This window comes from Lutra lutra, chromosome 13 (assembly GCF_902655055.1).
Source record: "Lutra lutra chromosome 13, mLutLut1.2, whole genome shotgun sequence".
Lineage (NCBI taxonomy): Eukaryota > Metazoa > Chordata > Mammalia > Carnivora > Mustelidae > Lutra > Lutra lutra.
Genome location: NC_062290.1, coordinates 87,093,382 through 87,107,387, shown reverse-complemented (window position 1 = coordinate 87,107,387; position 14,006 = coordinate 87,093,382). Strand labels below are relative to the sequence as shown.

Sequence of the window (14,006 nt, the reverse complement as noted above, 5' to 3'; positions counted from 1 at the left end):
CAATTTGCATCGTGAGCGGGGATGTCGCTCCCATTCCCCACCCCCTTGGCTGTGCTCTGCGCGGGGCTGGTTTTGGGGCTGGCAACTTTAGACCTACGGCAAAAATAATGAACAGCAGTGAGGCTTGGAGATAGTCTGAAAAATATCCTGGAAAAGAAAAACATATGCCAAAGAGTGTGGTGTAAAAGTCATATTTCATGCCTGACTTTAGAGAATGTTAATAAGGATTAGAACCATACTCCAACAGAACAACTATCAGTCAAGGCGGGGTAATTAATTTTGCTTCAGATCTCTGCTTGGGAAAATGAAAGCAGTCAGTGTTGTTTCACGGCATAGAGACTCCATCACACTAGAACAACCCGAAGAACTTCCAAAGTTGCATCCTGATCCCAGCTGAAAGAAAGCTGGCTGCCGCTGGCGGCCTCCGCTGATCTGTCACCCTGTAGATTTGGGGATCTTTTCCCAATGCTAACAATATCAAACTTTTTTTTTTAAATTTTAGGATTGACTAATAAATATGATTAAGATAACACATCCCAAACCACATGTCCTCTGCTCAGTCTCTAACATGTGGAGTACAGATGTGTCTTCCATGTACAGATGACCCAGCCGGCTGCTCCCCTGAGGCAGGGATCCTGGGAGACAAAACCCCGAGACGTCCTGGCAGTCCCCTGGCCCTCTGTGGCGCTGGCCAGGCCACTGGCCTCCCCATGACCCACTGTAGAGAAGAAGGGCCAAGCCCAGGGTGTTTGGGAGTCAGACACAAGGACAGAGGGATGTGGTCACCTGGCTCTTGTCTTTCAATGTCCCAGTTTAGAAGACAAAATTGCCAAATGCACATGGCTCCATGCTATCCAGAAAGTTCTCAAACTCATTCCATCATGGAGACATGCCTGTTAGACCCTTCAGGAACCAGGACTGAAGGGCCTTCCCCTCCAGTGACCTCAGCCTCAGGAGAAAAGAGTAAGCCAGTGCTAAAGCCAGAGTCTGGGAGCAGGTTTTAGAAAGAATTGTGGAGTTGCCACATAGGCCCCTAACTTGGCCATGGGTAAACTGGGGGTTCTGTCTCCCTTCTGCCACAACTGAGTGAGCTTTAGGGCAAATACTAGCCACACCTGAGCCTCGGTTTTCCTGTTTCTACAAGGATCTCGAAGATCTCTTCAGCTGAGACCCTGCTAAAGCAGCCCAAGGTCTGGGTGGTGGGTGTCATCCCAGTGCGCCCCCTCTGTGATCACTGAAGAGGGTTCTTGGAGGCTGCAGGGAAAACCAGGCCCTGGAAATAGGGCAGGGAAGCCTGGGCCTGTTGGTGTTGACAACCACCAAGCTCCAGCTCTAGGGAGAGGGGGCAGCAGTCTGGGAGACAAGAGCCCCTCCCAGCCTCACCAAGCAGGACCCTCCCCACCTCCCCCCACCCCGCAAAAGCAAAGCTTTGGGTTAAGGTATGAATGAGCCTACCTCTTGGCTTTCCCCTGGGGTTAGGAGGGAGAAAGGAGGAGTCCCTCAGAGTTAGCTGAGGCCAGGTAGAAGAGTTGAAGCCGGCAGAAAGGGGAAGGGTATTCTACCACAGTGGCAGAATGAAGGAAGGAAGGAAGGAAGGAAGGAAGGAAGAAACGAACAAACAAATGAAAGCATGAATGTATGTCAGAGGGAGGTGAGGGCCTCCCAAACCCACTGCAGCAGGCAAGCTGAGGGCAGGGCACCTTCCCAGAAGAAAAAGGCCACTAGGGGTCCCTGGGGGAGGGGTACTAGGAACCCCTGGATGAGCCCCAGCTGCCTGCAGGGCAGGGAAGGCGTAAGCTCTGGCCACTTGGCAGAGGCTGGAGGGTCTGCCTTCTGGACCAGAGGCTACTCTGGGGAGACGAGGAGGGTCAGGTTCCCCCTAAGCTGGATGGGGTCAGGACCACCTGGAAGAGGAACTCTGTCACAGGCCCCCTCGCCCCCTTTCACCTGGGACCCACTGGGCATCTACTGCCGCATTTCTGGGCTCCTCTTAGTGCTCAGGCCCCTGTCTCCCCGGAATACCCCCAGACCTCTTCCCTGCTGAGCAGCCCAGGCTGGCGGGCCTAGGGCTTGGCCCGGCCGGGCTGATATGAACCATCTGCGTTGTCTTAGGCCGCCCCTCTGCCCACTGTCCCTCTGAACTCGGCCGGTTCCCGCGGGCCGTTTGATGCCTCGTAGGGTCACAGACCCCCGCACACAAATCACCGCCGCGGGCTGGGGGTGGGGCGGAGGCGCTGAAACCTAATCCGCAAAGTTTGCTCTGCCGCCAGCTCACTCCTTCCCTCGCTCACTCAACCACCCCCCCCCCTTTCCAAACAAGGCTTATTTTTCTTGCCAAAAAACCGAAGTTGGTATCAAGTGTTTCGAGGGAGAAAGTCTCTCCCCCGCCCCAACTTGGGAGGAAGGGCCAGAGCTGTTGGCTGAGCCGGGGACTGCAGAGGGGGCTCTGGGAGGGAGCCCGCGGTGGGTGAGCTCCCGGCTCCCAGCTCGGTAGGCCCGCGTCCCGTGGTTAATGTTGCAGACCCAGCTGTCTCTGACCCAGCCCTGTCCCCCTGTCCCCGGTCCCCTGCCCAGACAGTGCTCTTTCCATCGTGGCTCTCCATCCCTGCGGGGCCAGAGATGGAAGCATCACTTCCTGCCCCTTCTCCCTCCCCATAAAACAGCCCCTGCCTGTCGCTTTTACGAGGTGACACCCTGCTCTCCGCCGATCCTCTCCGCACGGAGCCTGGACCCTGGAGGGAGGAGACTGAGCAGTCAGGCGTCTCCAGAGAGTTCCCAGGACGCACTGGGGTGCCTGGGAGACTGCCCTAGAGCACAGACTAAGAGCTTTAAAAGGAGGCTAAGGAGCCAGGTACATTAGAGACAAATTCCTCCGAAGTCTCCTCTCCTGCTCCATTGACTCTGGGGCCTCCGGCCTGAGATCCTAGAAACTGGCCGAGAGGTAGTCCGCCTGGTCCTCTGCAGCGGTGCAGAGTGGAGCCCTGGGGGCACGCAGGTTTCATTTGCTAGGTGTTGGTTTTGCTTTTGGTTTTTTCAGCCGGTGCAGCGACCCGGAACCGCGCCCGCCGTTTCTCCGACGCCCGCGGCTTCCGACTGTGCCCAGAGGTGAACGCCGGCGGCTAAAGTCCGCGCCCGCGGCGCCCGCTGTGCGGGGTGGAGGTCTAGTGGTCGAGCCGGCGGCCGGGGCCGGGGCAGGGGCAAGGCGGCGACGGCGGCGACGTCGAGGGGCCGGTCGGCAGACCCAGCTGGGTCTGCGCGGCCGGGGCGGGGGGCGGGGGGCGGCCGCGCGACAGATCTGCACACTGTGGGACTGGGGTGGCGGCAGCAGCGGTGTCGAGAATAAAGGCGCCACGGGCCCGGCGGAGAAGCGGGTTTCCGCAGGGGTCGAACAAAGGAATTCGCCCTCAGAAGAAAGGGGCCGAGCGAGCAGCCGGGAATGGTCAACCCCGGAGACTCGCAGGAGTACGAGCGTCGCGACATCAGTCCCAGGGATCCAACGAAATCCGCCCCGCGCAGGACCCCAGCCTGGCATCTCCGTTCGGCCTCTCCCTTCTTGTCAATCCCGCTTTCATGGGGATGGTGGGTGTGCACCCCCCAGCGCCACCTTTCCTGGGAAGAGGGGACAGAGCAGCCCGTGCTTTCCGTCAGTGGAGGCGAAAAGTCCCCCACCCCTCCCAATTGGTATCCTCTGGTCGTGGGGCCGTTGCCCCCATTTTCCAGAAGCTGACAATTGAGGCTCCCCAAAAGCAACTCCTTCCCCCACCCCTGCTGCAACGCCTGGCGCGCTCGGGAAACCCAAGCGCCCTCGAAACGAAAGTCGGCCCGGGGGCGGCAGGGCCGGAGCTCCCCTCCTCCCGCCGCCCTCGGAAGGGGTGGAGGGGACACGGTTGTAAGGTGCTTGGCTTCTTTTCTCTGCTTGACATGAATAAGGGGATTAGGACGGCAAGTTTCCGTCGTTCACTCCGACGGACAAAGGGCCCCGCGGTCAGAGCGGCACAGTCTCTGATTAAACGACAGAGCCCTGTCACTCAGCACCGTCCTAGGTACTTGTGTTCGTGACATAATCTTATTAGAAGATAAAACCAGCGAAATCCTTTCCATAATGAAAAGTTACATTTAATGGCTGGACTCGGCCCCAGCCCCTCCCGACCCTGCCCGCCTCCTCCCGTTGCTGTTGGATATGGCTCGCCTGTAATTGGCATTTAAAGCACCAAGTCCGAGAGGAAAACGGGGTTTAGGGTTTTTGTAATCCCCCTAAACTGTCTTTGTTCGAGATCTCCACAGATACAAGTCTGTTAAGAGTAAATATTTGTGGATTGATACAACCACATTTCCCCCCTACAAACCAAATCTGAAAAAAAAATCTGCCCTCCCGCCGCGCTCCGGCCCCGCGCAGGACGGAGGGGGCTTGGGGTCGGCCGGAGCGTCTGTACCGCGATCCCTGCATTGGGGTCGCCTCTTCGCCTCCAGGAGCCGAGGGACTGTGCACATTTCTCAGGCGGGAGAAAGGTCTTAGACTCTTTTTTCAATTTTCTGTGCTCTCGATAAACAAACGTCCCGAACGCGCCTCTTTTGGGCCTGCCCGAGGGGGTCGGCGGGAGGGCTTGGGGAGGGGCGAAGGCTTTGCTCCATTCCAAAAGAAAATTCCCTCCTTCCACTTCGCTCCCTTTCCAGCAGGTTTAAGTGGCTCCGAGAGGACTCGCTCCTCCTGGGTCGCAGGAGATGCGACCCAGTCCGGCCCAGGATTGCACCAGGAGCCGCCAAGGGCCCCCGAAACGCAGAGGAGTCCGAAGGTTGTGGCGGGGCCCCGGTTCCCGGCTCCAGCCCAGCCCGTCCCGGGATCGGATTCCTTCATAAATCAGCGGCTGGGTGAAAGGGCTGCGCTTTAGAAGGGGCAGGACCGTGTGTGCGTATTAGAGCGCGCGGTTCCCAAATCCGGGCTAAACCCCTGGTGACACCGAAATTCATCAACCACTGCTGGCGCCCGTGGCGCAGCCGAGGAGCCCCAGAGCCGAGCAGCCGGTGCACCACGCTGCCCCACTGAGGGGAAAGAGGAACGAGGAGCAGGAACCATGGGAGAGGTGGGCCTGGAGGAGGGCACGGGTGGAGACCTCCGAGAGCCGCCCCGCCCGCAGGCCTCAAGCCCTAAAGGAAGCTCACCGCTGGGGCGGGGGGCGGGGGGGTCAGTTATTCTAACCTTTTTTTTCTTCTCTGGCAAGGACTGGCCCTACACGGATATTCTGGTGCGAAGAGGGCAGTGACCCCCACCCCCACCCCTTCCAACCCTGGGCAGTAACCCCCACCACACACACCCCTTTCAGGCTGGGCACTCAGGTGAATCACAGCTGCCTGGGAGCAGACTCTGGGGCTTTGGGAAGAGCAGGAATTGAGGCCTGAGGGATCCCATCCGAGGCCTGAGGGATCCCATCCGAGGCCTGAGGGATCCCATCCGAGGACTGAGGGATCCCATCTGCTTTGGGAGTTAGACCCACCTACGGAGAAATCTGCGGGAGTCATTCTGGGCCTGAGAGGAGTGACTTAACTCCCTCCACCTCCGTTTTCTCACCTATACAGGGACCTAAAGCAATAAAGGCCAATACACAGGGCAGCGCTCCAGAAATGTCAATTCCTTTGCTTTCTAGACGGACTACTACTGCGCCCGCCCCTCTGGGTCAGTAAGACTCTGTTCCTGTGAGTTCCTGTCTGCACTGGCCACGCTCAAGAGTAGGTTGGATAAAAGCAGGACCAATGTCCCTCCGTAGTCATGGGGGGGCGGGCATCCATAGGCTGCTGTCTGCCTGCCTCCGAGGAGCAGCTTCTGACAGCCAGACCTGCCCCATTCGCCTTCCAAGGGGAAAATTCAGAACACAGGCCCCAGCCCAGGGCATGGAGCAGGGGGGTGGGCTAGGCCACTACGGGAGCCCCGTTTGGGAGGCTCCCGGTTCCGGGCCTGTGCGAAACCAACAATGCATTCCTGCCAGGCAGTGTGTCTCCAGCTCACTTCCCAGGCAGGCAGGCAGGCACGAAACACCTACTGACGAAATGCCCAATGCAGGCTGGCACCTCTGGGTTTGTTTCACTTTATCCTCAGAGATCGAGTCACTTTTCCTGCGAGACTGTAACCAGCACCCCTGTTTCACAGAGGAGGAAACCGAGACCCAAGAAGAGCAAGGAACCCTTCCCTAAAGGCCCGTGGCTTGTGCCACAAGAGCCAGAGACATTCTTGATCCCTGATCTGTACCTGGAGTTTTGTTCTTTGTCCTTTGAGAGAACGTGCCCCGCCCAGGAGGCCATCCGTCGGCAGGAGGTGGTTTCCAGAGCACCTTGGTCCTCTCTATCTCCACAGGCTCCGGGCAGCTCCAGGCCTGGGCAGGCGCCCATACCCTGACAGCCCTGTAACTATGGCAATTCAGGAATCACATGACAACAGTCACTGAGTCCCGGAGGAAAGCAGGAGGTGGGAGAAGGGGGGACAGCAGTCACACCCAGCTCGTCCCGACCCAGGGCTGCTATCCTCCTCTCCTGTCACTGCTGCTGCAGCACCCAACAGAGCTGCCTGGGGGTTAGGGGAGCCCCTGGCTGTCCTGTGTTCCAGCATGCTCCTCACTTAGCTTTCTGCATCCAACCAGCAACTCGGTGGGCTCCTCACTCCTGCCAGCCCCGGTGGGCACCTCTGTTGCTCTGGGCAGCCCTCAGAACCCTCCCCGGCTGGCAACCACCTCCCAGTTCCCAGGGAAACCTCTTAAGCAGGGGCCTGCCAGGAAGCAAACATCTTTGTTTCTTCTGGAACCAAACTCCAGGAACTAGGTTTTTCCTTCAGCAATACTTCCCCCAGTTCCCCAAGTGCCTGGGCAAGCCCCGTGCTCTGCCATCAGCCAGCACACTCGGACCGGACCAGTCTGAGCCAGGCTCCCAACCGAGACAAAGCACCACCCCCCCTCAACGTACTCACAGATCCCTGGGACCCCTACACTCCCCAACCCCGCTTCGGGGGCCCCAGGGTCGACAGGGCAGGTCCAGGGGCCGTCAGTCAAGAAGCTGAACAGAAATGGATACAATATTGCCCCGGGAATAACAAAGGAAGGGCCCACGCAGAAATTTATTTGTTCTGATCAGGCGAAGCAAAGGTAAAGGGCAGCGAGGAAGTGCTGTCAGCCAGGCCTGAAACCCAAGAAAGTTGCCATTCGGAGCACAGTGGCCCCTTATACCCCACCACTCCACAACACAGCGGTAGTTAAAGCAAACACAGACCCTTCACTGCCCCGTCAGTTACACCTTCCCCCCAAAATTACACAAACTTTGAAAGATTTTTCTGAGAGAAGATGGATGCTTCGGGAGACTTGAGGTCAAAGCTAGGCTGTTTAAAGTATATTATTAACAAATAAACATTTACTGCAAAAAAAAGAGAAAAACCCTATAGGCCACCGGGGAACCAAATCATGTTGCTTTTGGCTTCAAATGACAGGAGACATTTATGACATGAATGGAGAACACCAGCCGGTCGATGAAATGGCAAGCGTCTGCCACTTTGCTTCCTCTGCTTTCGTGAATCAACTTTTTCAAATATGGTTTTCAGCCTTACCCTCCCTTCACTACCACCGCCTCCCCACTTCTGACTGCAGTAGCAATAAATATATATAATTTTGGTTTTGCTCTCTGCTGCCATCAGCACAGACTCTGAGAGTTGGAGAGGGCTGGGTCAGCCAGAAAGCCAAGGGCTTTGGGTCCTCCTGCACCCCAAGGTTGACTGACAGCTCATACGGGATGACAGCTCCTGGGATGAGTGGACCATCCCTTTCTTCCTCCCTCCCTTGAAGCTGAGGCCTGATGATGGTGTCCAACAAATTGGAAGTTATAACTCATGTCGTTGAATGTATCCTCCATTCCTCAGCTAACTAATGCCAAAGTAGGGCAGTAGCGCTGGGAATTTTTTTTTTCTTTTTCTGTTTTAAAAACCTCATAGCCACAGGACAGAGGAAATTCCCTGGGGGACACACAGCCAGCCCATCCTGGACAGAACAAACCTCTGTGGGCTTTCATCTGACCACCTGAGCCTGTGTTTCTCCACCTTTTAAACCCCATCTTTTGGAGAAACAAACAGATCTCTGGATCTCTCTACCTTATCACCCCCCCCCCCAACTCTCCCTCATCTTTGAACCTTAGAGATGCTGGGTTGAGATTTTTTTCCCCCTTGTCATTTGAATAACAAAAACAGCAAGCACCAAGTGTTTTCCAAATATGAAATTATATTATTGAGTAGGATTTTTCAAGCTATTCTCAGACCCTGAAGAGTCTAATTGCTCCCCAGTGTTAAGATCTTTGCTCTGGACCCATTCCACTCCCTCTCACAGCCCGCAAGGAGAAAGGGGCCAGAACACCAGGCCCATCCTGCTACCTGACCTTCCTGGTAATGCACAGTTGGCAACTGTTCTTATCTATATAATCAGAAGTTTTTCTGCTTCTCTGAAGGTAGTGAAGAGGATACTGGATCCCACGGAGCATGGAACATGGACTGAAACCCCACCAGGTACCTTGTGTCATCCTTACAACCACCCTGGGAAATTGTATCATCACCCCTAATTTGCTGTTGGGAGAAGCTGGGGCTCTGAAACAGGTCGTCAGTTGGCTAAGATCCGATGGCTGCTGAATGGGGCTGGGAGGCGAACCCAGCTCTCAGAGTCCACAGCTCTTCTCCTCACTGAGAAATGGCCCATACAGTGCCCCACTCAGGTAAAGGGAATGATTTTCCCAGAGGTGCCCCTCATTTTCCCTGCACAGAGAGGCTCATGGCAAGCCTACCATGCCAGCTGTACCTTTCTCTGGCACGGAACCCATGGGCAGTTTGTTGTCTCCTTGAGGACAGGACATTCCTTGCCACACTGCTGGTGATAATGGTAACAACAATAATTTCCAAAGTATTAACAACATACCAGGTGAGATGCCAGGTCCTTGGGGGCATGTTATCTTGAATCCTTATTAGAATCCTTTCCCCCAGGGGGCTATGTCCCCATTTAACAGAAGAGGCTCAGATAGATGCCAGGGCCTAAGCCTGGTTCCAGTGCGGCAGGGTAGGATGTTGCTGAGGGCGGACAATCACCTACTCTAGAGGAAATCCTCACAGCCTTCTTCCCCGACTCAAGAAAAATCCAGCAAACAAATTAGGCTGTACTAGCCCAGAGCCTGGGGAATACAAGGTGAGCCAGGAGTCAGCTGTGAATAATGCCTCCGTTCAGCAGCTGATGACTGCAGCTTTAGGAAGGCCTTTGCTTACCCTTCTACCTGCAGTCGAGGTGCTGGGGTTAAAAGGAGGGTGCCATTGCAAGGGCCAGAGGGTCCCAGACTTGGGCTGGCAAAGTGAGAGCCCTTCAGCCCTCAAACCCCCAGGGAGAGCACTACCGAGGCCTTTCTACAAGGCCAAGCTTGGGTTCTTCCTTCCAAGCGGATCCAGTTCCAGGACAGACCCTCTACCTCAGGCTGTGGGCAGGGATGTCTGCAGTTCTGAATGAGACAGATGCGGGCCGTGCCAGCTGGGATACCCTACTGGTAGGGGAGGCGCTGCTGGTAACTGGCACCCCATAGGAAGGCCTTATAGGAGAAGGCCTTCCAAGCTGGGAGAAACAGCAGGCAGGAGAGGCTGGAGCCGGGCTTTGCTCTCCGCGTGCCACACCCCTACTCTGCCAGAGCTGGTGCTCCAAAGAGAGGTGAGCCTCTTTGGTAGGCCTTTCCCGGTGTAAACACTTCCAAGGAAAGAAGAAAAGGAATGTGCTGGGAAGAGCCAGGTTGGGCCACTGGAGCTGGAGCCAGCTGGGGTAGATTTACCGCCCCCCCCCCCAAAAAAAAAGAAAAAGAAAAGAAAAAAGGGGGGAAAAAAGAAAAGAAAAGAAAAGAGAAAAGAAAAGAAAAAAAATCACCCCAGGACTCAGACAGTGTTTTTTCCTGAAACTCAATCAAAGTCTCCCTGCTCCCCCCCTTCCGCGGGTGGGCACATCCTATCTGGGCAGGAGAGCCCAAGGGGACCCTCGCAGGCTCAGCGGAGCCCTGTAACTCTGCTCGAAAAGGGGCGAGGCCGCCTGGGCAGGCCCTCCGGGCGGAAGGGCGCCGCCGGCCCGGGATGGCGAGGTGGGAGCTCGGCCCAAGCAGGAGCGTCGGGTCCTTCGGCGCACGCAGGCTCCCGCTTGTGCACCAACGGATCTCGGGTCGCCAGGCCTGGGAGCTGTCTTACAAGCGATTAGACTCCATTTTGTGACAGATTTTTGGACTCTCCCCCGACCCTCCCCCCTTCCGGAGCCTCCTCCAGGAATTCGCCACCTCCTCAGGATAGAAACGCTTTCCAGACGAGCGACAGACGGCAAGAAAAAAGACTTACATAATTCCATTTGGCCAAGCCACCAAGAAAAAAAAAATGGGGCGGGGGGGGGGGGGAATTATGTTGTCATTTTTTTTTTTTCATGCGGTGGAGGAAGGAGAGAGGTGTTTGCGATTTTGCGTTTGGAGGAAACCCCGTTTCCTCCCGGTTTCTAACCAGGTTGTGAGTCCGAGAAGGAGCTCCGGCAGCCGAGGGGCCAGAGCCTCGGGCACAGAACAATCCGACACTTTTTTTTTTTTTTTTGAAGAAGGAGCCCCCAAAAGCATGTAAGGAGAAAAAGTAAACTTCTCGAGTTGTGCGTGAAAATACCCAAATGCTGCCGCCCCGCGCTCCGCTTTGTCCGTCCAGGACGTTCGGGTGGATTTTATCAAATGCTATTAAATGTTCCCGATCGTCAATTAATATCCCCCATGGTGCGTAAAATAACGCTGCGCTTCTGGGTGTCCCAGATCTTTAGAACAAATCGAAAGGAAGAAGAGACGCTTAATAAAAATAGCAACCTCTTTCTAAGGACCAAGCCTCGAAAGCTCCGCGGTGCGGTGAGGCCACATTTTTTCACAAGTTATTGGGGAGGGGGCGTTGTTAATTTCCCCGAACCGCGGACACAAAGGTTCGACCAAATCGAGAAGGCACGTCTCTGCGCCCACTAGCCGGGATTTTCGTCTGAAAAGCATTTACGCACAGATGCAATAAATATGCATCTGCGATCCTCAAAGAAAAAAAATAAATCGTGAAATAAACTTTTATTGTGAAAAAGAACATCGCTTCTCCCGTGAGGCCCTGCCTACCTCGCTGCGCCTGCTCTCCCTGGGAAACGCTGAGGCGAGACCCGGGGTATTTGTCCATAGGATTGTCTAGAGAACAACCTCTCCTCAGCCCCCAACCGGCCGGCCTAGTGCAGATACCTAATTGGCCTTATTGGAAGAAAGAGGGGGCGAGGGAGGAGGAGGGCACCATGAGGGGCGTGAATAATGCCCGCCTGAAGCCTGCCGCCTTGCGGGACCCAGACTCGGAACTAGGGACCCGAGATTCTCCCGGAGCCGGAATTCACCCGCAGACACGTCCCAACTACACTGAAGCATCAAGCTCTCGGAGAGGCGCCTTTTTTCTCTTTTTAAAAAACAAATAGGCTTTCAACAAAGGCAACACAAAAATTTAATGTTCAATTGTTTTGTAAAATTAGGGAGCTAGTCGCTCTGCCGTGGTAACATCTGTTCAAATTTTGTGACTTTACAGTTCTGTGCTCGGAAGAACCAGGAAGCATCCTCTCCTTGTTTTAAACAGAAGCTCCACAGAGGACTGAGGAGTAGGGGGAGAGACCTGGCAGATGCATGCTAGAGGTTGGAAAGGGTCCTTCCAACATGTAAAAAAAAAATTTCCCCCCAAATCTGCTCCAGTGACTTGGAGGCCCATTTCCAGGTTCCTGGGCCTCCCGCCCCCACATGTTGAGTCACCCAGGCCGGTGGCTGAGCTAAGCTGGAAGTGGCAGTGCCAGAGCTGAGCTAAGGGTCAGGCAGGCAGAGGTGCAGGCTGGCAGGACATGGGTGGGCTGGAAGTTTGTGAACCCTGCCCTTTGGCCAGACCAAAGCCCCCAATCACATCTACCCCGACTACTTTCCCCATTTTATTTGTCCTGCTCTATGCCTGCTTGTGGCTGAACTGACTGGTGGCCACACTTTCTCCTGGAACTAGAATCCTGTCAGTCCAGGGCATAGCCCAAATGCTACCAACGGCAAGGTGCCTACTTTGGGGTGCTCCAGAGAGAGGGAGAGGTCTCAGCAAGACTCTGGGATCAGCAAAAGAGCTGACTCTCTGAAATGAACCCCAATTCCTGCCCGCAGAGCCCCCAGTGGGCAGGAAGAGCAAGGTGCAGAGAGCAGGTCCTATCGGACCTTCCAGACCAGGGGAGCACAGTCAGATAAGGTGCTGTTTTGGGGCTCAGCCAGAACCTTTCAGAGCAGAACCTAATACCCTCTCCAGGGCTTTAGCCTACAGTCCCACCATTTCCAGGCCCCAGCCAAGCAGCTAGAGAGATGGAGATGGAGCACCCCAGATGCTCCACTTCCCATCAGGGCCTGGATTTAGGAACAGTTCCTGGGCAGACAGGTAGGCTGCAGTGATCACCAGGCATTGGCAGCCCACACTTTTCCTGGAGACTTGGGCACACACAGCTCCCCCTGAACCCCCAAACACCTGAGAGCCTCCTCATCCTGCAGCCCCATCTAAAAGGGTCTTTTGGACCTCACTAGAAAGTTCTGTCCTCCCTGGGCGTGCCGACACCTTTCTTTTGGCTATTGCTCCTCTCTGCCTCCCTCCCAATCACACTGCCAGGCACAAAACGCAGAGGATGAAAAGAAAAAGCCCAAATCTGCTCTTAACTGTCCCAGAACCTTGCCAGACAAATCCATAGTCTCATTTAAAAACAAAAGTTAGCAGGTAGGGCTCAACCCATAGTCTCCAGACTCAACCTTGAGCCTTAGGCTACACCAGGGCAAAGCAAGCCACCCCCTCTCTAACACAAACACTGCAAGAAGGAGGGCCTGCTGGGGAAGGCTGACTTGGGCAGCTCTCAACCCCACCCCCAGGAGCCCCAGACTGTGGTTTGCCACCTCTTGAGGTCCTCTTCCTAGACAGTTCCTCCAGCCAGCAAAAAGTGCAAAATTCCCGCATGGAACGGTTTGGAGAGAATGGACCCTCTTTTCTATCAAGGACTGATAGGACAACAGAGAGCATGGCAGGAAGGAGGCATCCTGAGCTGCCCGGGCAACTCAGTAGCCCCCCAAACTCCACTTCCTTGCTCCAGGAATCCCAGACCTCCTTAAAACCCTACTTTTGGGAAGCACACCACCAGGGCCTGGCTCCCTAAAGCACTGTTTTCATTTGGAAATCAATCACTGGTCCCCAGTTTAGGTCTCAGTGAGGTCAGGCCCTGTCCCTGGACAGAGGGATGGTATCTCCTAATTGGCCAAGGGCCTTGTCCTGTACCCCAACCAGTGCAGGTTTCCGGACAAAAGATGGCAACTAGGGACCGCCAGAGGCTCCCGGCCACCCCACCAGTGGCAGCCTGGCTGGGATGGTTAGTCCCCGTCAGGAGTCGCACAGCCCTCACAGCCCTTAGAACTGATGGGCCCAGCAGTGGTGGAGCCGGCAGTTGGGCAGACAGTTGGGCAGACGCGGGCCTGGCAGTGGGGGGTGGCGGGGCTCGAGGGCCGGGGCGGCGGCAGGGAAGGAGAAGAACGAGAGAGGGGCTTACTGTTGGTAGTCTTGTTTGCAGTACAGTTTCCGATCCCGGAAGTAGCAGCTGGTGGTGAGGGCTTGCTGACACGCCGCGCACTGCAAACACTCCTCGTGCCAGGAAGACTCATTGACTCGCATCAGGAAGCGGTCGGAGATGGGCCGCTGGCAGCCCTCGCAGACGGCGGGATGCGGGCAGTCGGAGCCTGCAGCGCACAGGGCGAGAGCCGGGCGGTCAGCCCCGACCAGCTTGGCCCCAGCGTCCCGGCCGCGCGCTGCCCGAAGCCCGGGCCCCAAGGGCGAGGGCAAGCCGGGAGCGCCGCCCGCCGCCTGCGCTCCCCTGGCCGCCGCACCAGGGCCCGGGCAGCCTCAGCTGGTTCGTCCCAGGCCACGGACTCCCGCGCGG

The 14,006-nt window shown here is 56.1% G+C and overlaps 1 protein-coding gene across 2 annotated transcripts in view; it reads right to left on the bottom strand.

Annotated features, from left to right (window-relative positions):
* The window catches only part of LMX1B (LIM homeobox transcription factor 1 beta), an 80,337-nt gene that overhangs the window by 65,023 nt on the left and 1,308 nt on the right, over positions 1-14,006 (bottom strand). For both annotated transcript variants that reach the window (XM_047701036.1, XM_047701037.1), the window contains exon 2: positions 13,620-13,806. In XM_047701036.1, the coding sequence (XP_047556992.1) occupies positions 13,620-13,806 (187 nt within the window). The remainder of the gene's footprint in view (positions 1-13,619; positions 13,807-14,006) is intronic.